A 26130-nucleotide genomic window follows, 5' to 3' on the forward strand; every position below is an offset into this window, starting at 1 on the left:
CATCAATACCAGGGAAGATTCTGGAGCAGATCATTAAGCAAACAGTCTGTGACCACCTAGAAAGGAATACTGTGATCACCAATAGTCAGCATGGATTTCTGAAAAATAAGTCATGTCAGACTAACCTGATCTCGTTTTTTGACAGAATTACAAGCCTGGTAGATGAAGGGAACGCAGTGGATGTAGCCTACCTTGATTTCAGCAAGGCATTTGACAAGGTGCCCCATGATATTCTTGTAAAGAAGCTGGTAAAATGTGGACTTGACTATGCTACCACTCAGTGGATTTGTAATTGGCTGACTGACCGAACCCAAAGGGTGCTCATCAATGGTTCCTCTTCATCCTGGAGAAGAGTGACTAGTGGGGTGCCACAGGGTTCTGTCTTGGGCCCGGTCTTATTCAACATCTTTATCAACGACTTGGATGATGGACTCAAGGGCATCCTGATCAAATTTGCAGATGACACCAAACTGGGAGGGGTGGCTAACACCCCAGAGGACAGGATCACACTTCAAAACGACCTTGACAGATTAGAGAACTGGGCCAAAACAAACAAGATGAATTTTAACAGGGAGAAATGTAAAGTATTGCACTTGGGCAAAAAAAATGAGAGGCACAAATACAAGATGGGTGACACCTGGTTTGAGAGCAGTACATGTGAAAAGGATCTAGGAGTCTTGGTTGACCACAAACTTGACATGAGCCAACAGTGTGACGCGGCAGCTAAAAAAGCCAATGCAATTCTGGGCTGCATCAATAGGAGTATAGCATCTAGATCAAGGGAAGTAATAGTGCCACTGTATTCTGCTCTGGTCAGACCTCACCTGGAGTACTGTGTCCAGTTCTGGGCACCACAGTTCAAGAAGGACACGGACAAACTGGAACGTGTCCAGAGGAGGGCAACCAAAATGGTCAAAGGCCTGGAAATGATGCCTTATGAAGAACGGCTAAGGGAGCTGGGCATGTTTAGCCTGGAGAAGAGGAGGTTAAGGGGTGATATGATAGCCATGTTCAAATATATAAAAGGATGTCACATAGAGGAGGGAGAAAGGTTGTTTTCTGCTGCTCCAGAGAAGCGGACATGGAGCAATGGTTCCAAACTACAAGAAAAAAGATTCCACCTAAACATTAGGAAGAACTTCCTGACAGTAAGAGCTGTTTGACAGTGGAATTTGCTGCCAAGGAGTGTGGTGGAGTCTCCTTCTTTGGAGGTCTTTAAGCAGAGGCTTGACAACCATATGTCAGGAGTGCTCTGATGGTGTTTCCTGCTTGGCAGGGGGTTGGACTCGATGGCCCTTGTGGTCTCTTCCAACTCTATGATTCTATGATTCTATGATTCTAAGACAGTGTCCTGGATTGCATGGGCATCCAATCTGATCTCCAAGGCAATGGAGGAATCAGTGCAGGCAGTACATAGCACCTTATGATGCTCTGATGCACTGAATCAGTATCTCAGAAGTGGGCACAAAATCCTATCCCATCAATATGCAGGAATTGTTAAACTCCAAAGAGGAGGGGGTTGTTCTGTGCCTCTGAATATTTTTCTTTGTCTTCTTATTCTTCTGAGCAGTGCCTTCTGAATTGCACAGATCCCTCCCGCGCATCATCTCAAGAGACTTAACTAGTGGAGAGACTCTCTCCCTTGGGGGAAAAGGTGATGCTCAGCATAAATAGATGTGAGGCAGTATGTATATTATTATGCTGGACAGCATCGCGAGTCTGCAGTGCTTCTGCTGTGGGGGAGATGCAGCACAGCTCTGTTCTGGAATGCAACTTTGAAAAAGGTATATATATTTGTACTGACTTGACATCTGCTCCCTGTCCATAGGGAATCTTATCCGCTGGCATTACTGAGCATTCTCTTCATTTGGAGTAACTCTCTTTGCCAGGCATTTACAGTCCCCTTGTCACATCTGTTATATCAGGGCTGGGGCTTTGTTTCAGAGAGACATGTAGAGGAAGGTGGGAGAAATGGGTGCATTCTAGAAATCATATCATGCATTTTGCAAATACTTATATTTCTTTAGATCCCTTTGGAATCTGTAAAATTAATCCCAATTTAGTTCTTGTTTATTTCAGTGGGAATTAATTTATGGTTAGTTTTGCATAGATTCTAAAGGGACCCAAGTGCAACTTACTTATCCTGGCTCTAATATTGAGCATTTTAAAGATTGGAGTTATATTTCTTGCAAATATCGGACACAACATGTGCTGGCCTGAGGAGCATTAAATGCAAGAGAAATGCCACTCAGTGCTAATCAGACTCTGCCCCTGAGTCAGCCAATCACGTCTCCCTGCTAAGTGCATATGGGGTAAGACTTGACCACCAGTGAGAGCAGGGGTTCTTTGGCAGAAGCTCCAATTTCCTAGAATTCCCAGGAAAGACTCACACAACCTCTTCCCTCTTCTCTTTCCATGGAAGCTTAAAACCTTTTCGAATTTCAGACTGCATTAGTTAACTGTTAAGTTTTATTGATTGGCGACTGCTATTTCTAACACTCTTGAAGTTTCTTGCTGTTTGATTGCCTCTCTCTTTTTAAATTTTGTGCGTATTTTTATTGTTGGTTCTGTTGTTGGTTGTTATCGTTTGGTCCTGTTGTAAACTGCTGTGGAATCCTTATTGATGAAATGCAGCATTAAAAATATTTTTAATAGAAAATAAATAGCATGCACGGTACACGTTTGTTGCATTCACTCTTTTCATTCTTATGCGTAGACATCAAAATATTTTTTTAAAACGACTTTGTTGAAAAATGAAATGTGCTAAGGGAAGAAACCTAACCCCACCAGAGAGCTGGCTGAGGAGCCTTAGAAAGTGGCATAGCATTACGTATCTCTCTGCTGGCAGAGACAGAAATTTGCTGGCAGAATGGCATTACATTGCTAGAATGTCCCTGGCACACCAGTGAAGAGCACAGATGTTCCACTGGTGGGAGTGGAAACAGGGCAAGTTGGACATAGGCACAGATATGCCACCTTTTCCCCAACCCATCCACAGAAATGGAGAAGCTCCACAGCAGCCCCTGGGGCTGGTGCAATTAACCCCCTCTATTGTAGTTAATACCAGCATGAGTTTGACCAAACTGCGGGAGGCAGTGGAAGACAGAAGTGCCTGGCGTGCTCTGGTCCATGGGGTCACGAAGAGTCGGACACGACTAAACAACAACAATTGTAGTTAATGGGAGGGAAGACAAACAGGCTGCCCCCATCTTCCGCACTGCCCGCAGCAATAATGGCAAAGCAATGGATGTGGTTGATGACTCTACAAGCCAATCTCTGAAATGCCTCCCTGCTCTAGCATAGATGTAAATTAGGGTTGCTCTACTTAAGACCCTCTTATGAAGATCTGAAAGAGACAGGGACCAGACAGGACCCTTGAGAACCTCACAGACAACGAGTGCCAGAGACTGGTAGAGCCCAAACAGCAGTCGCTCCCTGGTTCTTGATTCTGGCTTCTGGGTGCCCAGCAGCCCCCTACCCCTCCCTCACAGGCTGCACCTCCAATTCCAAAATCTGCAAGGAGAATAAAAAGCAGATATTCAAATCGCCATCATCACAAAAGTGCCACTGTCTACCTTACCATGCTGGGATGAGTAATAAAAATTTGATTAGGAGAATGCAACTCTTAATAAATAGAAGATGCTTGTGCTTGGGTTTCATCAGATACATTCATTTCTGCCATTAGATGCTTCCGGTCCTGGCTACAGTGCAGCACAAAGTGCTGGGGGGGGGTTACAGTTAACCCAGACAGTATATACCCAGACACATAGAGCAGCTGTCATTGCTGTGTGTGGCTTATTGGAAATTGCAGGATTCCCATCAGCCCCAGCCAGCATGGCTGACAGTCAGAGTTCTTCGGTGGCCCACAGATTTCTCAGCCCTGGCCTTAGACCATATATGAAGCTGCCTTATATCTAGTGAGAACGTTGGTCCATCTAGCCTAGCATCAGCAACTCTCCAGGGTGTCTGGCCAAGGTCCTTCCCAGCCTTGTTACCTGAGATGCTTTGAACTGGAGACACCAAGGAATGCATCTGGGCCTGACTGCAGGCAAAGCTCTTTGCTGCCAGCTGAACTCTGGTTCTTCCCCAAATTTGCTTCTGTAGCAGAAGGAACTGCTGTCCTCCTCTCATCTCAGGAGCTCACAGGCCTTCACAAGCCCCAGAGCGGAAAGCTAAAACTGCTGTGAGGTGGGGCTAGTCCTGGCAATCAGTGCTCCATTCCCCACAGTGGGGAGAAAGCAGAGCCCCTGAAACAGCAGTTCTGGCTTTCTTCAGGTGGAACAGCCTTGACTAATCCCATCATGAAAGCATCCCACCCTTATCCAAGCCTTGCATTTAACTAAGAGCTCTCCCCAAGGAAGAAACTGTCAGGGAGGCTCTGGTTCCTAGAGCGAGGATTTTGTTTTAGATCCATCCTGGGTAGCAGCTATGGGGAAGTCTGTGTTGGTGATGTACCACCATTCAAGGGGACTGGCCAGTGCTTATTGCCAGAAGCTTCTGCTTCAGCTGCTTGGATTTTGAAGCTAGAAGTCAGCCTGCTGGGGTGGTAGTAATGTCAGTGTATCAACTGCTTTGGGACAGTACACTGCCGGCTGGCCATACAAACTGGGAAAAGGAAATCTATCTGAGACCTCAGCTCTTTTCTTCACCCCCATAGTTATTCTCACAATAGCACAAGTTGGAAATCTCAGGCAGAATAAACACATGGCTCTGTGACTGCAACAAATTTCTAGTTGGTCCTGGGAATGGAGTTGGACACACACATATCTTTGTGGAAATTGGTCTTCTTCCGAAATGCTGAATCCTTGAGGCCCAGACTGTGGGAACAGGTAGGTCCCTTTCAGTTCTCAGCCTTGCCATCACCCTTGGCTGTTTCTGATGGAGGCGTTGCTGACGACAGATGGAGCGGCATCATCCCAGCTGCACCCCTGCCCTTTAGGCCCACATGTCATCATAATCGCTGCTGCTGCTGCTGTCAAATGAGCTGTTCCCAGGCCCAGCCTTGCAGTTCACCAAAGGTCTCGGGGAAGCTGTCGAACCTGAAGCAAAGAAATTAGAGCATTTCAGGTCAGCTGCCAAGAAGAAGGAAGAAGCTCAGAAGGAAAAGATGCTGAGGGGAAAGCTGAGGTGCTTGGTGACCTAACTATCCAGCTGCGAAGCCTCTCTGGAAGTCTTGCTGGGTAATGAGCGAGAAAACTATCGGCTTCTCAGGGTGGAGAGCTCTGGCCCCCATGCTTCTCTCTTTAGGTGATCTTGCTCTGCTTGACCATCACTAGAGCCCTGCATTGTGGGCTGCAGTAATTGGCAGCCCTATATTTAGATGAGGATGTGTAGCACCCACAGCCCTTAACTGTCCCCAATAGGAATCCATTTTGTCTAAGCCACAGTTGGCCACCTGGCAGCCTAGAGGTCAGACATCCCCGCCCCCAGCAATGCTATATGGCCCCTGTCAGCTCTACTGAATTTGAATCAAATGTCTGGCCATGGTTTCATGTGGAATATTTTTCTTTAACGTTGCATCTCTCTTTTGTATCTAACATGCAGGTACATTAGCAAACGTGTGTGTAACACAATGCCTGGCCACACATGCTCCATATCTGCAAAGCCTTAATTACCAGATGGTGTCAATTTCATTACAGAGAATGACCTCACTTTTGAAGGGATCAGTTTGTGCTCATCTCTGACGTTCAGAGTAGATACAACCTTGTTTTATTTTGCAATGACCTTTGAATGTGCTAGCTGACTAATTAAAGTTCCATTGATAACAATCCTACACTTCACCTCCAAAGGAAGGCTCGTTTCCTGGATGGCTTTCCTGTTGCTCTGGTTTCTGGATGTTCTCATACCAGTCTGCGTCTCCAGAAGAGGTGCTGTCACTGTCTTCAGCTGCAGGTCCTGCTGGAGAAAACCATGGACTTCATATGGCAGTGAGGAACTGGATCCAGCACAAGAAATCAGCAACAGCATCACAATTACTATGTCCCCCACAGAAAGGTACAGAAAGGCTCTCACCTGCTTGTGGATAGGCCTCGGAGGTGGGGTGCTTGTTGTCCCCCTCCTCGTGCATAGCTGGCATTGCAAAATTGTAACGGGGAGGGTCTTCATCAGTCACTCGGTTTCGAAGAGAATCTGAAAGCAGGGGCCAAACAGACTTCATCATCAAGCTCCCAGATGCAGGGGAAGGGGAGAAGGAGGTTTCTTTCAAAACACAGGGGTAGGAGAATCCACAGAATATCACTGTTACCCCCACCACCAAATGACTTAGAAGAACAAGGTGATTTGTCAGGAAAGCAGGCTATTATATATGCTGTCTTCAAACTGCACACCTGTGAACCCTCAGCCTTGCAGATCCTTTAACCCTAAGTTCCCACAACTCTTAAAGTTTACAAGGTTTGCCCCATGTGGCTTTTTGTGTCTCCACCCTCTTTCCAGGCATACCAAAAGGGCACAATTCCTCCTCAGGTCTGCCTGGGTGCCTTCCTGCTCCCTCCTTCTGCAGCCCTCTCCTGCTACCTCTCTGCCTTCACTCCCAACCTTGCCCCAACTAGCTGGGAGGGGCCAGTTGAACACCTGCAGAGCATTTTCTGCTCCCTGCCCAGTCCCTGCACAAACCCATTGATGGGATCTTATTGGGGTGGGGATGAAGAAACATACTGGACACATACAGTACTCAGCTTCCTAAATGCAACCCCTTCAACTCCTAACAAACATTCAATTGCCTCTGAATGTGGATTGCATAATCACCCAGGCATATAGATGTGGGGCACAGAAGTCTAACTTGCATCTCTTAGTAGAAAACCTGCACTTAATCTGCTTTTAAAGTTTGCAATGGGAAAATCTTCAGGGACTGTGGAGGGAGGGAGTTAGGGAAATAGCAGGTGGGCCAAGCAGCACCAAGGAACAGTAGTGGTGGAGAAGGAAGTGTTTAAAGAGACTAACTAAATATTAAATTCAAATGTGTGGCATGCCGTTTTGTCTGCATTTTCCCTTTAATACTGATCTAAGTCAGACTTCCGAAACTGCTGCTAGTCAAGCAGAGAGGTGTGTGTGAATATATACTGGGATATATGGATGTCTCATACCAGGGGGTGGGAAGTGGGTGGGATTTTGATTAGGAAAACAGCACAAAGGAAAGGGTTAAACATCCCCTAGTCCTGATCAAATCCTTTTGGCTCCCTTAAAGTAGAACCACAAAGGATCACGAGGGATTATCATGGATGTACAGCTTGGTTGAAAGAAGCTAGGAAGTTTCTGACAAGAAAGCAGTGTGTGCCTGGCAGTGTTGAGATGCTCACTGTAGAAGGTAGACAGTTGCACAGGTGGTTTGCTGCTGAAATCATAGTGTTCATAGTCGGAATCAGAGTCTTCACTAAGGGGTGTAGGCAGCACTGCCGTTGCTGAAAGGGAGAAAGAAACATGAGTCCACTCAGGGAGAACCAGCTAGTGGAGCTATCAGGCAGGACTTCAGGGCATGAGTCCAAGGTCAACTCAGAAATGTAGCAGGACTGACGTACCCTGGGCTACACCCAACCTTCTCTATCTGCTACTGCCAGGGCTCTTGTGCCAGGGGATAGGTGAGTTTTATTGTTACACAACATAGGAATCCAACACAACAGTTGCACTAGTTGAAACTCAGATCACGGCAGATTGCATGATCCATCGTGCAACAAAGCTGCCAGCAAACTGCTTATGAATTCTCCAGCATAATAGCATTTCGCTGGCACAAAATATTTCAACCATTTTATCAGATGCATGAAATGCTATCTTTGCTTGGCAGTGTAGATAGATAGCTTGTAGATAGACACAAACACAGAGAGACATGAAGGAGAAATGTAACCAGTGAAATCAGAGGGAAACAAAATATTAAAAAATGACACTCTCAGACACTTACATTAAGTAACCATTCACAGAGCATTATTGATGATAAACACAAACGTCTTGGAATGGGTACTGGCATTTATACAATATTTAAAGTACCGTACAGGAGATTTTCTAGCTGTAGGCTTTTTTTGGAGTTATATTATCTATTTAAATGTTGCTGTTTTTTTTAAAAAATAACTATTTTTATGAAAATAAAATGGTTAAACTGAGAGGAATCCTGAGAGGGACAATGTTATCAAAACAAACAGCATCACTGGTGGTGTGAGGCTGGTAATAACTGGGATTCAGTAGCAAATACCAGCTCTGAGGTAGGGACTTTCCTCAGGAAAACTGCCTGTTGTGATCCGGATAATTATAAAACACATCCAACCAGCAGCATTATTGGATAACTGCAGCAAAAAAGAGACTGGAATCGTTACTGCGTCTCAGTAGCCATTATGAGGTGGGAGACACATGAGACAAGGGATAATATAGTGCTATCATTTCGCTCCCAGCAGCCCATCAAGGACAGCCTTATGGGCTACTGTCTCGTAGATTCTGGCCCAAACCATCAAACATGGAAACTAGTAACTGCCAGGAAGACAGGAGAGGGTGGGGAGACAGGTGGTTGATGGAATAAGGGAGCTACAAGCAATGCCAGCAAGCTATAACTTCCCATACCTTCTTCTTTGGGGAGGTTTGTGGGGACTTGCTGATAGTTGTTGCGTGCTCCAGTGGCTGAGACTTGCATGATGTGATTTAGAAGGATGGGGGCAGTGGTTGAGGCACAGGGATTGGCACTATCTGCAACTGAAAACAGATATTTCATTCAGTAAGGCTTCCCTTCAAAGGGACTTTGCACACAGATAGGAGTTTGACTCCCGCTCTGACAACAGTGGAACTAGTGAGCCTGTGGCTTTCCAGATGTTGTCAGATTACAACTCCCATCATCCGTGACCACTGGCCAGGCTGGGCTGATGGGAGGAGTCCAGCAACATCTAGAGGGCCACAGGTCCCTCATTCTATACAGGCTTCCCTTCCATTCCTCAGAGGGTGCTGAGGTGACATTCTCACAACCAACTTCCACATGGTAATCGTATGAGTAACTATTGCATTATCCGGGGCAGGGGGAAACCAACACCCATGCTGCCAACTGAGCAGTGGAAACGTGAAATATTCCTCCAACAGATGTGCTCTGTAAGAAAAGAATAGCATCTGCACATATTTACTATGGAAAGAGATGGTCGTTTGGAAAGGTCCAAAGGAAATATAGACCTCCATAGTAACTAAAGACAGGTCAGACATGACGTATGACAACCCATATCGGATTTTGCCGAATTTCCTTGCTTGCTCAACAACTTTGGGCAAAACATTTCACCCTGCTCTTTCTAGGCACAGTGAATTTTTAAGAGTGGGGTTTCACAGGAAAAGCTCTGAAGCAAAAAAAAAAAAAAAATGGCTGTGGGTATGGGTGCTCAGACACTGAGCTTTAAATTGCGGGCTGTGCCTGGAAAAAACAGAGGAAAATTAAGTGTCGATAAGCCCAAAGTTGCATGCCCGGGTAACACCATTCATTCACGTAAAAGAAGTAAACATGAAAGCATTTTGTGGTCATCATACATAGCAAAACGACAACAATAAAATCCAACTGCAACCCCCCCCCCAAAAAAAACCCAACAACAAAGATATAGTGATTAGACACAATTTCCATCTCATATTAAAAGGTTGGGAAAACAAAAAGGGATTTGGCTGGCACTAAAAGGACAACCAGCATGAGTTTGACCAAAACCAGCATGAGTTTGACCAAACTGTGGGAGGCAGTGGAAGACAGAAGTGCCTGGCGTGCTCTGGTCCATGGGGTCACGAAGAGTCGGACACGACTAAATGACTAAACAACAACAACAAAAGGACAACAGAATTGGCACTTAGCGAGCTTCCTCAGAGACAGCACCCTAGAAGTGGGGCACCACAACCAAGCAGGCCCCTCTCCCCTGTCTCAACCTGCCTCACCTCTGATGACAGGGGCACCTAGACAGGGCTGGCCCAATACCTTTTGGCCCCTGAGACAGACCCCAAAATGGCACCCCCATCCCTGCCAAGGAAGGAGGAGTGAGGGAAGATTGGAAACAATTGGGGTGGGGGTGAGGAGACAGATCAACGTTGGGATCTGCTGCTCCTGTGGATCCTGCCACCTGAGGCAGTTGCCTCACTTTACCTCATGGGCCAGACCTGCACTCAGAGGATGGTCTCTGAAGGACATTATAGGTATGCACCAGCACTCTGAACTGTGTCTGGAAACAGACCTGGCATCAGTGTGGCTATTTAAAGCAATGTGGAGATATGTTCTGTTCATCTGGTTGCAGTTAGCAGCTTCGCGATTGTGTGTAGCACAGAATAAAAAAATTTCTGCATGTAAATGTTTCAAAGGGGGCCAAGAAGTAGGGATATGCTACTAAAGTATAGGGACAAACGTCTGCCAAAATAACAGCCCGCAGGCTGGCTGAATGCTGCATCTTTAAAGCAAAAGCAATGAGTTTCTGACATGAATCCATATAACTAAATGCCCATAACAGGGGAGAAAATGAACACCTGGAGCCCCGAGAGATAGTGGCTCAATTACGCACTTTTCTCTGAGAGGCTTCTAAGTCTCATTTGCAATCAAGCCTTATTCTTGAAATCTATCTGCACTCTCCTTCAGATTTCAGGAAGCATTATAGAGGAGGCTTCTGGAAGTGGCAGGGATACACTGAGACTGGAAAACATTTGACAGCTCGTGACAGCTTCTTGGTGGCAATATGAATCCATAGCAGGGACACTTTGCAGCATTTCTGATTCCTGCCAGGAAGGGATCTGGCATCTGTTTCGAAGCCTTCCCATAGTTGCTGTCCAAAACACAGTATATTATATCCACTCCACCAAATTCCCCATAGCATTATTTATACATAGGTTTCCTCCCTCTGTAGTGCTGGTGATGCCCAGTATACCAATGGTACCGTTTTCCCTTCGCCTGTGTCGCAAAACGGTGATAATTAGAGTCAGAATGGCCAAAAAAAGGAGAAGACCCAGGACGATGCAGAGAATTTGCAGTATATGGTATGATGGTCTAACATCTAAGTTCTCAGGTGCAGTCCAACCTGCAAATGGAAACATTAGCAATTGTGGGTGGGTAGTAAAGATGGACAATTTTAAAAGAAGAAGAAGAAGAAGAAAAAGAAGAAGAGGAGGAGGAGGAGGAAGTCAATTTCAGTTTCTCTCCATTTTCCCAGTTCAGTTCATCCCATGATGATTTTCCCCCACATAGGCATTAAAATATATACGCATTTTGTGCAAAAACGTTTTCTTAATATAGCTATTTTTTGTACACAATTATGCATAGTGGATTTATGTTGCATTTGTGATGTGCTATTATGTTATTGTTGTTTATTGTTTGTAAGGTGCTTTGGGATTCATTTGAATGAAAAGTGGAATAGAAATACAACCAGTCAATCAGTTTCCCCCAACAGAATGCATTGTGCATGCTATTTTCAATGAATAAGCACATTTTTGTATGCATTCTTTGGTTTGCGAACGGCATGGCAAAACTGAAAGTAGTGCAGATTTCAAAGGAGAGCTGTATTCTGATTTGCTAATTGGTTCAGGAAGTGTGGATTTGGAAAATTTGCATGAAATGCAAAATAAGCAAATCCTCACCCACCCACCCACCCTACCCTGCCTCTAATGTGTGGAAGGGAGAAGGGCAAGGAAGAGGGAAACAGCCTTCTAAGCTTGTGTTTGATTTTGTGCCATTTCTGTGTTTTCTTTGTTCTTATACCATAAATGTGTTGCTGTTATTGTTGTTGCTGGTGCTGTTGTTATGAGTTTGGGAAGGGGGGAGCAGGCTGTATGCCAAGACCCTTCTAATGTCTGGGGCCCCTTCTAATTCCTGGAATAGCCAGGCTTGCTTGCCCGCCCCCCTGAACTCACAAGTAGTTAGAAAAACAAAGGCCAGAGTTGAGAGTGGAGTTATGTGTGCTGGAAGCTGGAAACCGGCTGGAAACCAGAAGCAGGCAGCCGGCTGGGAAGGCAGAGCATCAGAGCCATGCCTGATTTCTCTAGCAATCCAAGGCTGCAGCTATGAGAGAAGCAAGGCCTTATGGGGGTGTTAATGCTGTGAACCCCTCCATTGCAGGCTCTGGTTGTAAATATGTGCAAATATACCATATTAACTCTCCAGTCTCCGCTGCACCTCATTTCAAAGGAAACACGAATCCTAAGTAAGTGCCTGGGACCCCTGGAATCTTGCACCACTCAAGAGATTGGGGTGGCATGTAACATCATCACAATGATTATGATTATGACTATTAAATTTATTAACCCTAAGGTCCCAGGGCAGGTTGCAATGTTAAAGCACAACACAATATTAAAACCAGTCTAAAACAACTTAGTAGCATGGCATCACTGGATGAAGACTAGTCTTACTATGGTTTCAGTTACCCAGCTGTGCATAGTCCCTGTGTCACCTAGAGGACACAGACCAGGAACAAGGGCTATATAAAGATAACAGCAGGTGTGGTGTGGAAAATTTAGAGGCTGGGTGTTTGTTCATATGGGTACTGATCACACAGGCAGACAAGACCAAACAAACTGAGATCATGATTTTATGCTACCTCCTTTTGTAACGCCTGAGCACAGACGGGAGATGCGATACTGTCTGCAGGAGAAAGTGCCTTGAGGCTTGAACTTACGTGGACTGGTCAGGTGGGAGACTGGAGTCACTGCTTCTGTCGCTTGTGTGTTTGCAGGGCCTGCCAAACCCTGTGAGCCTGAAATCCAGAAAAGAGCACAGAAGAGTAAAGAACCAGCAACACCTAGGACCGTATGAGTTTTTGGGTTAGAGAGCAGGAGACTGAGAAAGAGGGTCTAGACCGCATCTTCTCAGGATCCTGGGTGGGTGAGAAGGGACCCCCAGCTCCTGCTTTTTCCTCTTAGTTTCCGCGCCACATAGTTTTTATGATTCTGTTTTATTGTGATTTTAAGCAAATCAGCAGCAGCACAGGGAGAGCCAGAGACCCTCCCTACCTTTGTATTGAGCTCAGGCAGACTAAGCAGCCTGTGCTGGTTTCATGTCAGCACCCGGCAGCCATGCAGATCAGCAGGAAACAGTGTTGGGTAAAGCACATTGCAGGCTTGGGGTAAAACAGAGAGAACTGGAAGCTCCTTTAGACGGTAATACATGTTGTGACAGCGGCTTCTGCACCATCAAACCAGCTACCTAGCTACTCTGCAACGCAACCAGGGCATTTTCAGGTGGTGGGTGGGTCTGTTGCCAAGTGAAATCTTAATCACTCCCTTCAGGGAAGCCAAACAGCATCATGACACGAAGTCCCTGCTGAAGCAGGGAAACCAGAAGGGACCCCTTGCTTGGACCCTGTGGCTACTATCTGTATTGGGCTGGCATGGCATAGATTTCAACCACTCCTCTTTCCATGCAAATCACTGCAAATTGTGGTGAAATGAATTCAATAATGGAAAAATGAGAAACCAAGAAAACTGAAATTGACAGATCCTGCTACAGTGGAAGCTTGGTTGTCGAACGTAATCCGTTCTGCAAGACGGTTTGACTTCCGAAATGTTCAACAACTGAGGCACAAAGGGATGTTGGAAATTTCCACTGAGAAAATTGAAAAACATGCAGCGGAAGCCATTCAGCTTCCAAGGTGTGATTGAAAATGGAAGCATTTACTTCCGGGTTTTCGGCGTATAGGTTCTGAAGCATTCGGCTTCTGAGACACTCGAAAACAGAGGTTCCACTCTATTGCTATATGTTGTTCACTCATCTCAGCAATTGACACCAGCCTGCTGCTGTAAAGGGTTTAATGGTGTGCCTCGTTAAGCTCTAATTATCACTCGGTGAGATTTCTGCACCTGATTGCTATTCAGATCCCACCTTACCATTTTTCTTCTTTATATACCTACCAATTAAGATTTTATTTTATGCATCCAATGAAGAGGGCCCGAGTTTATGAAAGGTTATGCCATAATAAATTTGCTAGTCATTAAGGTGCCTCATGGAAGCACTTGGACCATTTTTTGGACTGGTAGCAAATGGGGAACAAATGGCTCAGTTCACCAACATGATCGGCTATGCCTGCAGGGGGAAGAATCCCAGGCTCCAGGTGGGATTTCTGTCTCCATTTCAGCTAGTGATCTAAATCTGGCCTGTCTTTACTCTGGAATTCTTTTAGGCACGTGATCTATTATTGGCTTCACCTTCTGCAGATTGTCCACAGGTGAGAATGTGTTAAATGGATATTGATGTCTGGCAAGGCAAAAATGCAGGCAAGTCCTTAATCTTGAAGGGAAGTGGTGGTAGGAAAGCTCCAGGACGATGGTGGTGAGGACTATTAATGGACAATCACTTGTCCCTGGGGATCTTGTAACACCACAACAGGACATCCAGGGAAGCTGAACATTGAAAGATCCAGGACAGACTGCACCCCAAAAGCAGTACTTCTTCACGCAGCACATAGTTAAAACTATGGAACTTGCTCCCACAGGAGGCAGTGATGGCCACCGACTTGGAGGCTTTGAAAGAGGATTAGACAAATTCACAGAGTTTATCAATGATGGCCACTAGCCATGATGACTATGTTCTGCCTCCACAGAATGCTGGAAACCACAGGAAAGGAGGGTGCTCTTGTGCTCCTGTTCTGCTCCGTGGTTTCTCATGAGCATCTGGTTGGCCACTGTGAGAACAGGACGCTGCACTAGATGGGCCACTGGCCTGATCCAGCAGGATCTTCTGATGTTCATATCTGCCTGTTTCAGTTGCTCTCGGTTTCTCTTTCCCCCCAGGCTTAAGTTCAGGGCTTGGTCGGAGAATGGCATCGCAAAATTGAATTCCCAAGGAGGGTGGCATTTTGGTTCACACAGCACTTTGGAAATTTCAGGTGACATAGCTTTGCCTTTAAACGCCAACTGAATCAGAGTTCTCCCCTGTCCTTACCTGTTCCTACCCATTAACTACCTCTTTGGTTGAAGTCTGCACCGGAGAGAGGGAGAGAAAAAGAGAAGGCATACTGGAGACACCAGCTAGGGCAATTACCATTGCAGATCACACCAGCAGCTCCAAACTGGGCAGCACACACATTGCTATTGTTGTAGAGCCAGCTGCAGCTGGCGAGCGAGTTTTCTGTTCCGGAGCAGTCATAGTACATCTTGCCCATCTGCGTGTGGTTGAAAGGCACTCTCGGGACTGAGGCCTTCTCACTGCAGTTCAATGAGTGACAGAGCACATCAGCCTCATCCTGGTACCAGTTGCCATCACACACAGTGTTCCAGGTGCCCCGGTAATAAACCTCCACTCGGCCGGCACAAGCATCTAGTCCTTCTGACAGCCGCCACTCCTGGTGCTCTGCGGAGGTGATGGGAGTGAGGGAGAGAAATAGAATCAGCAAAGATAAAACAGCAGGGGAAATGCCACTCTTATGCTGTAATACGCTGCTACATTATCAGCACCAGTGATTTCCTTTTCTTGTAGGCCAGAGCTATATCTGTTACATGGAAGGCATTTTCATGTGTGATGCTAAGAACTATAGTAGAGCAGTTTCCTGTATTTGAGGATTGAGATTGCCACGCTGATCAGAACATGTCTTCAAGTTTAAAATGTCTCACTTCTGTTTGCCAAATCATAACATTCAGAAACAATGGACCAGACGGAGGTTAAGGACATGGTAGGATGCCCATTTGGTTTCAAGGCTGTCATCTTCCATTTTCTGCCCCACAGTAATAAATGATGTTTTCCCTCCTTCGTCTTCTTACGATATTTTTAAAAATGAGCTCCCATCCAAAGCGGGGGGTGGGGAGCTTTTTGACGTTTCAATTCAGCAATGAAGACGTCAAATGCTACCATGTGTCTCAAAGTCACTTTAGGTGTCCTGTGTGAAAACAGCAGGGATGTGCTTAGCATAACTTATGCTAATGTGCTTTCTGGAAAACATTCCAAGAGAGGATTCCATGGGAGGTGTGGAGGTCAGCACAGGATATCTCCCCATTCTTGCTAAGTGCTGACACCCTGGTTTGCAGGCCAGGCATTAGGAGGAACAGGGCTGCATGTTTTTCAAGGGAGCTACATTCAGTACACATGGTTCTCAAAACACTTGCAGTACTTGCTTGGGCCTGGGACTTCATCAGAGACATAAAGTTTGTTTCATGGTTTATTATTGAAAAAGATAAAGGTGGTCCTCCTGGTGTCTCCAGCTGCCCCAGTGAAAAATGCAGGACTGGAGGGACATTTGGCCTGATCGAGGAGGACTCCGCTTCATATATTTCTACTGATCTCTATTAAAAACAAAAAACAAAAAACAACCTGCATGGAGCAGCCATTTCTCTTGAGATGGTACTAAGCTACAATTGATAAATATGTGTCTATCTTTGAGGAATAGATTTCTGCTTGATCTTTCCTTTTAGCTCTGCACAAGAGATGCACTTCTGTCACACGGCTGTCAGAAAACACATCCATGGGACACAAAATTTAAAGCAGGGATGTCCCAGTGTCCACATGCAGTTAACATTAGGCCAGCAATATCATTTTTCTGGTACTGGGAATTCCTTTCTGTACTAGGTTTTGGACACATGTATGCGTGCACATGTGCACATACAGAGAGAAGAAAATATCTGTGCTGACCTGAACATATTACGCCGGCATCTTCCTTGTGTCCACAGTCATGGTTCCTCTCAGATGGACAGTCCCACAGAAAAGACTCATTCCCCAAGCACTTCACTTCATCCAAATAGATGGGACCTGTCCCCTTCTGGAAATGAGAGGCAATAGGAGCCTGAAGAGCCCAGCCGCAATGTAATTGCCGGCACACAACTCCAGCATCAGCCAGGTCCCAGTTGTCATCACATATGGTGCCCCAGGTATTGTTGTATTCAACCTCCACCCTGCCAGAACAGTTGCTTCTTCCATCCACCAAACGTAGCTTCCGTGTTTCTGCAGGAAAGATGCAGAGAAGAGTTGGATCAGAAGTCACACAGTGGAAGAACAAAGAAATAGAAGGGTGGGTGGGTGGGTGGATAGATGGATAGATAGATATCTAAATTTACAGATCTAAATTTAATATAGTACAACTTGCTAAAGCAGCAAGGCAAAGAAAGCCCATACATTCCAAAGCTCCAAACATCCTTATGTTACTTGGGAAATTCAGATCTGGCATGGATAAACACATGTATGAAGCTGATGTGTTGAGTTGGTTCATGCATGCATGTCCATCACTTGATGACTCACATGTAGGAATGGTTCTCACAGATATATCCATGGTTTTATCTTACTAAACATTTACACGAGTGCAACAACTTTTGGCTGCAGAATGTAAGTCCCCCACCCTCTCCTCTCCCCATGCAGCCCCACCCAAATCTGCTTGGGTTTTCCCACAACTCGGGGGTGCATGGGGAAAGGAGAAGGTGGGGAACTTACATTGTGCAGCTAAAAGATGTTGTACTAGTGTTACTGTTTAGTTGGATACCTCCCACAGATAGAACTTTCATATCCCCTCATTTCCCCTCACTTTGCTATGTGGGCTTCCTTCCCCACAACTGAATCAGTTTGTCATATTCAGCTGCCAATTATTCAGGCCCAGTTCACACACGCAGCAAAATGAGATGGGGGAGTCAGGTGGTTGCATGGACTGTAGCTCAGCCTGCATGTATTAAAAAAGGAAAGAAGAAAAACCAACAACATCAAAACAAATGCTTACTGACAGAAAACTAGTGCAAAGTTCTTGACTTAGAACCATTCTCCTCAGTTTGCTACGTGCAGGAAGTTAAAAGCAAAAGTGTGGAAAAGCCGTCCGTTGAAAGTGGTATCCCCACCTGCAATTTGAGGATTCTACCAACTCATTCTGTTGCATAGGTAGATGCGGCCACATTGCTAAGTAATCAAGGTCTGGTGTGCACATGCAGTAGAATAAGGTAGCAGAATTCTGGAGGGGCAAGGGGGAATGTACCACCTCAGACAGTAGGTAGAAGGATGGCATTTTTGTTTGCTTTTCCATGTATCAAATTTCCTGCAAGTAAAACAACAACAAGTAGCTCATCAGGGAGAGAGGTCTCAGCCCTACCCTCTGCTGTGCCACTTTCCTGACTGCAGAGTGTTTAGGTTTGGGATTTTTGTATATACATACTGAAAAATATGGTTCCCCCACCTGCGGTATGAAATGATACAGCTCACTCTACCACCTCAGGATGCTTTCAGCTCATTGCCACATCATTCTGCTCTACATGTACAGTAGGTCCAAGTTATGAGAAATCAAGTGATAGAATTGCATGTGGGAATGTTACCAACCCTGTGATGTTTCCGATTCTGTAGCTAATGAGATAACCGGAATCCAAAAGTTGGGGAAATACAGACTGGTCCACCCACTTTTTTTTCTATCTGAGAAGCATTCTCAGTATAGCATGGCGAAAAAGAACGCTGTAGCTCAGCGGAAAAGCATCTGCTTTGCACTCAGAACTTCCCTAGGTTCAATCTCTGGCATCTCCAGGTAGGACTGGGAATTATCCCCCTGCCTGAAACTCTGGAGAGCTGCTGCCAGTCAGTGTAGACAGCACTGAACTAGATGGACCAGTGGCCTTACTGTGTATAAGACTGCCTCCTCTGTGCCTATGTTCCTAAGGCATCTCGGCCTGAGGCTGTCCGGAGGGGAGCCTATTTGTTTCCTTCAGAGCTGTGCACACAGATACAGCTTTCCTCCCTCAGTCATGATTCATGAAACCAGCATGGGAGAAAAGTATGTGTGGGTTGAACACTCATAAAAAATACTATTGGCCTGGACTCTGTACTGTATTCAGAGAGTTACAGTATTTCCAGGATTAAAACACACACACACACACACACACACACACACACACTGATAACCCCAAAGCTCACAACTGTCAGTGGGGCCTCAGTATGGTACAGGCTCATTGAAGACAGTGACAATATTGATCCTGCCAAAAGAGCCAATTCTGGCTTATGTTGCTACAGAAATTGCCTGAGATTCAGCCAATGAGTTCAGGATAGGGGGTCCATATGCCTTTTTTTTTTCAGTCCTCCATTTGAAGGCCTGCCAGAAGAGAGTTCCCAACTTGGTGGCCTTCAGATATTTTGGACTACAGGGATGGTCCATGGTCAAGGGTGAAGGGAGTTGCAGTCATACAACATCTGAAGGGCACCAGGTAGGAGAAAGACAGTCCTCTGTTTGGCTGAGTCCTCTACATGAAGTGCTGTCTGATTTAAAAGAACCATAAGAAGGGAAAGTGGGGGTGCGGGAGGCTTGAGGTGGCCCCTCAGCAGTTAAAGCCCCTGGACACCAGAAACGCATCTCACCTGGTCGTAATCTTCCCCACAATGGTGAGATGTACTTTATTTCTCTTTAGATTATACCAGTTGTGTCTAAATTTGCACCCCTACAGATGAATTAACATATGCAAATATTAGGCAGATTTGCATCCTCTCTTTTTTTAGTGATGAATAAGTGACTCCCCTAGTCCAGGAAGTGGGTGCTAAAGAAAAAAAAGCACATCAACCTCAACTCCGCTCTATCCGTGGGATGGGTGCAACACAATTTGCCACCCACACAACTTCCTGCCCCTTTGATGAAAATGTCACTGAGGTGAGTGCACACGGAGCTCAGGTAACCTCAAAAACCAGTGATGAGGTAAGCTCTGCTCCCTGGGAGGAATCCCAGCAGGTGGGGGCTGGCCTGGGCCATTTTTGCACAACTTGGAGACTATTGTAAGTTGATCGCCCCACCCTGTCTCTGCCCTATATGCAAGCAGGCTAATGGGAACTGAATACAAGACCATCCAGACTCCAAAACAAAAGATGCACAATTATGTCTTAGGATGGTGTCTACTCTGAACCGTATGTGTTCCATCATCTCCCAGATCCAAGAAGTGGGGTGAAAGATGTGCTTATCAGAATCTGTACATCCTCATGTCTTTATCTTTGTGAAGAAGCCAATCCACTCTGAATATCATCCCTGCAGTTCTTGATAGATTAGCCCTTCAGGATATCATGCTTGCTCTTCATATGTAAGTTAAGGCGTCTGACATTTGCAAGCAGAGCTAACATGCCGCTATGAGATGTAGTGCGTCTGGTTAATAAGGCTGTGCTTTTTGTGAACCTGATACCACGGGCAGATGCAAGGATGTATGTACAGAAACCCTATTCCTAATACTATGCCCATCAAACGATAAATCAGATTCTTTACTTCCTAATTACCTGGCCCTTCTCTAAGCAATCCATTGCTTATTCTTCTTCCTCGATGTACCTGTTCTTGCCAACTTGGCAATTAGACTACCCATTGCTCTGCCCATCAATATCTGATTCAGTCGTATCAAATGCTAGATAAGACTTGGAGTAAAAGAAAGATTCAAAAGCACTTGCTTTGGATCAGGGCAGTGTTTTGTAACCAACAAGGAATAGACCTGGCTAACTTATAGCCTAGGGAATAGAGAGGCTGGAAAGTGGAGAGGCATAGCTCTCTCAAGAGGGGTCTCTCAATGCAAACTGTCAAAAGGTGAGTTACAGATAGGTAGCCGTGTTGGTCTGCCATGGTCAAAACAAAATAAAAAAATTCCTTCCAGTAGCACCTTAAAGACCAACTGAGTTAGTTCTAGGTATGAGCTTTCGTGTGCATGCACTGTGTATCTGTGTATCTGAAGAAGTGTGCATGCACACGAAAGCTCATACCTAGAACTAACTCAGTTGGTCTTTAAGGTGCTACTGGAAGGAATTTTTTTATTTTGTTTTGTCAAAAGGTGAGTTACCTTTCTGGTTATCCCCCATCGAAGCAATCACAATTAAGACAGTCAATATGGATAGACAATGGGCAACCTACAGGGAATTGCTGGACTTTGCAGGGGGCAAACCCAGACTAAAACCTATGGAGAACTTAAGAAGCCATGTTATAGATTGTTTACAATACCACCAGATATATGATAGGTTTAAAGTAGACAATAAAAGGGAGAGGGATTGGACCAAAGCTCACAATTTGAAAAAGAACTGTTACGAAATAAGGATAAACATCTGTCTAAAATGTATATCTTCTTATTAGAATGGGAAACAAAATACGAGCTAGTTAAAGCATCCATGACACACTGGGCAATAGATATAGGACACAATATAGACCTAAACCTCTGGGAAAAACTTTGGAAAAGTGATCTGAAATTTACTGCGCGTTATTTGCTGAAAGAGAATTATTTGAAAATGATTCATAAATGGTATTTAAAACCAAGTAGGTTGGCAAAGGTGTATAGAGCAGAATTAGAAACATACTGGAAATGTAAAGAAATGGGAGGAACATTTTTTCTTTTGTGGTGGACATGCAGATAGGTGAAATAATATTGGGAAATGATATATAATGAGCTGAAAAAATGTTTAAATTTACCTTCCCCCCCAAAACCAGAGTCCTTTTCATTGGGAATAACCTATACAGAAATTCCTAAGTGCCAGAAAAGTTTGTTTATGTATGCAACAACAGTGGCCTGTGTTTTGTTGTCCCAAAAATGGAAAGTGAGTGAGGTGCCTTTTAAAGAGGATTGTCAACTTAAGATGTTAGAATATGCAAAACTTGCAGGTTTAACCCACAGAATAAGACAGCAAGAAGAACGTATATTTAAAGAAGAGTTGAAAATATTTATTGAATATATGGAAAATGATTGTACATAACTGAAAACGCTGGAATCATTAAAATAAATTCAACAGAGTAAATAATATTTGATTGATGTAAAAGTGGAAAATTGATTTGAACAGTTACAGTAAAATATGTGGGAAACTATGATATGCAAGATGAACCATGGAAGGAGAAGAAGGGAAGTCACTGGATATTTCAAAGTTTGTAAAATGTTTAATTTGTTATGTAGAAAAATGAAAATTCAATTAAAAAAATCTTTAAAAACACTATCAAAAGGTGAGTTGAAGGAGGAGGTGATTGACAGTTGATCCTGATGTGTTCACCATGTCATCACCCACACCCAATTGGATCTGCCCAGCACCTGACGCTCAGCTGGTATTGAATAAATATACAGTATTAGTAGTAAAAATGGCCTTACGAACCAGCCACATGGAAACACACCACAGATAGAAAAGGGCTTAGCCTACCCTTTCGTATTCTTACCTGGCTCTGCAGTTGGGCTGCCTTCAGTGCTGTTTCCAATGGCAGGAGACCTGGTTGGCTTTGCCTGGACTGAAACAAAAACAGACAAGATTTGGAAGTGAATAATCACAGGTGTCTGATTCCAAGACTCCAGCACAAAAAGTGCACATCATCAGGGTGGGGTGGAGGGAGGAACCAGGGAGCAACGCCCTAGGTGATATGAAGTGTCTCTGCTGAATATAATTAAGTGCTAGTTAGAATTCGTATGATTGGTAAATACTTCTTGAGAGATCAAACTGTGCAGCTGGAATATTTCTGGAGGCTCTTTTCTAGCTGGAGAGCTAGTTTTAGGGCAAGCTATCCATTTCAATGTCACTCAGTTCCTCAATTTTCAATTCTTAAGTTCAGTTCATCCACATCAGTATGTGAATTATCTCCACCCCTCTCCAGGCCTCATGAAAATTTGTCAGCACTTTTGTGTTCATTTCTGCTAACATAGACACTTCTTTGTGTAATTTTGCCTAATATACATGTTGTTGCAAGCACTTACCCCCTAACATAATGCATTTTTGTATATTATTCACACTGATATATGCATTTCGCCTTATATAGACATTTTCGTACACCTTTTTCAGTTGAAGAACCGCATCGCAAATTTTGAGAAGTGTGAATTTCAAAGGATGGCTGTGTTTCAGTTTGAACCAACTTTCTGCCCCATTTCTATTCCCTCAGCAGATACTGATTAAATGTACAGTAGTTGTAAAAATGGCCTTATGAAACAGCCCTGGAAAAACTACCAAAGATATAAAAGGGTTTAGCTGTTCAGTACGTAATACAGTGGTACCTCAGTTTACAAACTTAATCCATTCTGGAAGTCCGTTCTTAAACCGAAACCGTTCTTAAACTGAGGTGCGCTTTCCCTAATGAGTCCTCCCTTCCACCGTTCGGCTTCCATTCTTAGACCAAGGTAAAGTTCACAAACCGGGACACTACTTCTGGTTTTGCGGAGTTCGTAAACCGAATAGTTCGTAAATAGGACTGTTCTTAAACCGAGGTACCACTGTATGTCTTTTCATAAATATCAAAATTTCAGTTATCTTCTTGCATTCAACAAGCATATAAAACCCATAGGGATAAAATACAATGCTACCAAAATGCAGTTCCTTGTGGAAACTGCACATAAACTGTATGTTCCAATAATCAATCTTAAAAGTAGAGACTGCAGCAGGAGGGATGACGCTTAGATACGTATATTATTAACACAGAGTTAAAATACAGTCTCAGTAGAATCTGATATTTGATACATCTTTCTTTTCATTTTTTTCTGGAAATTTATTTTTTAAAGTTTGTTAAGTGATCATATTTGCATTAATAAATGAAGTTTTCAATTTAAATGAAACTGCCTTATAAATACAAACTTATTCTTCACTATTCAAATCCTTGATATTTATTCCAGCAGATTTGAAGCCAGTATCCTGTTCTTTTATTTTGTCTGTTGCTGAAAATCAGAAAATATTTTGTAAAACAATATTTACAGTTTACACCAGCCCTGAATTACATGAAACGTGAAATAACAACATTAAGCAAATTGGCATTGCGAAACTCAAGTGCAAACAGCATATCAAGACCATCGGTGAAATTATCATATCTGTATCAAATGCACCTTTTAGAGCCAGTCTTCACTTTCATGCACTACCACCACAAAATTGAGTTTCACAATTTGGGGAATATTTAAAATGTTATAGAACATCTATTAATATTTACAACTCAGTTACCCAAGATGCCTTTTCCTTTTGTGACATTTCGGCCATTGTCAATGAGAATGCCACAAAAATGGCACCACATCTGTTTAAACCTCTGATTTGATGAATGATTTCTATATTCTTCATGAAATGTAGATGGATGGTATCATAGGCTGCTTCTCGACAGGCAATTCTCAACACTATGCATTCATTGCTTTTTGTCTACATGCAGAATTGCAGCAGTGTTTCTACACTTGCAAAGTTTTGTGTTTTGTGCGTGTTGAACTTCATGCGATGTTTGCAAGGTTCCTTCCCACAATTGCTGATGAAACAACGACTGATCATAAAAAGATTACTATGTTGTCTGGACACCCTGTAAAAACTGTGAATTAATGACGCATGACAATTCCAAAACAAATACCTTGTCTAGAAGCAACTATAGTCAGCTTTCTGTTGTCCAAGCAGATGCCCTTGGAATGCAGGGTGAGATTTATTGGCTGGCTTTCTGTGTGTGTGTGTGTGTGTGTGTGTGTGTGCGCGCGCGCGCATGCACACACACACACGCAAACGAACGAACGCACATGTGCACAGAGAGGGGTCTGGATGTAAGATTTATCCATTTATTTAAAAATTAAATGTGTGTGTGTGTGTGTACACACACACACACACACACACACACAAACACACACAAACACACATGTATGCTCAGCTGAATTGTACCCTTTTCTTCCCCAGCCACAGGACTATGTCATATCCACTAATGTGGATGGAACATTAGATGATGTTCACATGCAAAACTGTGACACTCCTAGCAGATGGGCAAGTCTGTTGCAATTCTGCACAGAGCTTACAATGGAAGAGTAATGAATGAACAGTGTTAGGAACTACCCACCTGGAAGAAACTACATCATGTGGACCACCCCACCACTACTGTAAAATATGAGTGAACAAGGTACAGTGGTACCTCTGGTTAAGAACTTAATTTGTTCTGGAGGTCCGTTCTTAACCTGAAACTGTTCTTAACGTGAGGAACCACTTTAGCTAATGGGGCCTCCTGCTGCTGCTGCTGCGCCGCCGCCACACGATTTCTGTTCTCATCCTGAAGCAAAGTTCTTAACCCGAGGTACTATTTCTGGGTTAGCGGAGTCTGTAACCTGAAGTGTCTGTAACCCAATAACCAAGGGTACAAGACAAGGGTGTCCTCTATCACCATTGCTATTCATATCAGTCCTGGAAGTCCTATTAAGTTCAATAAGAAACAATGATCAGATAAAAGGGGTATCACTTGGCCGTAATCACTATAAAGTAAAGGCGTATGCTGATGACTTGGTTATAATGATAGAAGATCCTATAGAGAGTACTAAAGAAGTACCAAAAGAAATGGAAGAATTTGGACAGGTGGCTGGGTTTAAATTGAATAAGAAAAAAACCAAAATAATGGTGAGAAACAGACCAAGAAATTAGTGAAAGAATACAGCAACAGACAGAGATTGAGTTGGTAAAGAAAGTGAAATACTTAGGGATTGTATTGACTTCCAGGAATATTGATTTGTTTCAAAATAACTATGTACCAGTATGGAATAAAGTTAAACGAGATTTAGAGGTGTGGGGTAGAATGAAATTATCATTTTGGGTAAGAATTGCAACGATAAAAATGAGTGTGTTACCGAAAATGTTGTTTCTGTTCCAAGCAATTCCAATAATTAAAGGAGTAGCAATATTTAAAGAATGGCAAAAAGTAATTTCAAGATATATCTGGCAGGGCAAAAAGCCGAGAATAAAATTTAAGTTGTTAACAGATTTAAAAGAGAGGGGAGGCTTTGCCCTGCCAGATTTGAGGTTATACTATGAAGCATCATGTATATATTGGTTGAAAGAATGGATGAAATTAGAAAATACAGATTTGTTAGATTTGGAAGGATATGATAATGGATTCGGTTGGCACGCGTATTTATGGTACGAAAAGAAACGAGTGCATAAAGGTTTTGAAAATCATATTATTAGAGGATATCTGATTGAGGTATGGGGTAGGTATAAAAATCTACTGGAACCAAAAATCCCACATTGGCTATCACCATTAGAGGTGATGAGTGTTAAAAAGATCAATATGACTAGGAGGTGGATAACATATGGGAGTTTAATCGAGAAAGAAGGAAGTAAGTGGAAAATGAAGCCATATGAAGAAGTGAAAGAACATGTAAATGATTGGCTGCATTACTTTCAGATTAATGAAATGTTTAGAAAAGAGGTCGCAAAAAGAGGCTATTTTGAAAAAGAATCTAGGTTTCAACAAGAAGTATTGAATAATGAAGTTAAAAATTTATCTATGATGTATAAATTACTATTAGAATGGCATTTGAAGGATGAAGAGGTTAAATCTGTTATGATTCAATGGGCCAAAGATTTTG

General features: G+C 43.7%; 1 protein-coding gene across 3 annotated transcripts in view; it reads right to left on the reverse strand.

The window, feature by feature from the left end:
• Window positions 1-1347: 1347 nt before the first annotated feature.
• The window catches only part of CD6 (CD6 molecule), a 42073-nt gene continuing 17290 nt past the window's right edge, over window positions 1348-26130 (reverse strand). The window contains exons 2-12 of one of the 3 annotated variants that reach the window (XM_081837328.1): window positions 22002-22070; window positions 16526-16834; window positions 14945-15253; window positions 12585-12662; window positions 10854-10994; window positions 8542-8670; window positions 7296-7397; window positions 6013-6129; window positions 5782-5898; window positions 3165-5039; window positions 1348-3046 (exon numbers count right to left, since the gene is read on the reverse strand). In XM_081837328.1, the coding sequence (XP_081693454.1) occupies window positions 4936-5039; window positions 5782-5898; window positions 6013-6129; window positions 7296-7397; window positions 8542-8670; window positions 10854-10994; window positions 12585-12662; window positions 14945-15253; window positions 16526-16834; window positions 22002-22070 (1475 nt within the window). In that variant the 3' untranslated portion in view covers window positions 1348-3046; window positions 3165-4935. Of the gene's footprint in view, window positions 3047-3164; window positions 5040-5781; window positions 5899-6012; window positions 6130-7295; window positions 7398-8541; window positions 8671-10844; window positions 10995-12584; window positions 12663-14944; window positions 15254-16525; window positions 16835-22001; window positions 22071-26130 lie in introns of all 3 variants that reach the window. The other 2 variants (XM_081837327.1, XM_081837326.1) reach the window with 2 other exon arrangements.

The sequence above is a fragment of the Podarcis erhardii genome, assembly GCF_964252035.2.
Source record: "Podarcis erhardii genome assembly, chromosome: 1".
NCBI lineage: Eukaryota > Metazoa > Chordata > Lepidosauria > Squamata > Lacertidae > Podarcis > Podarcis erhardii.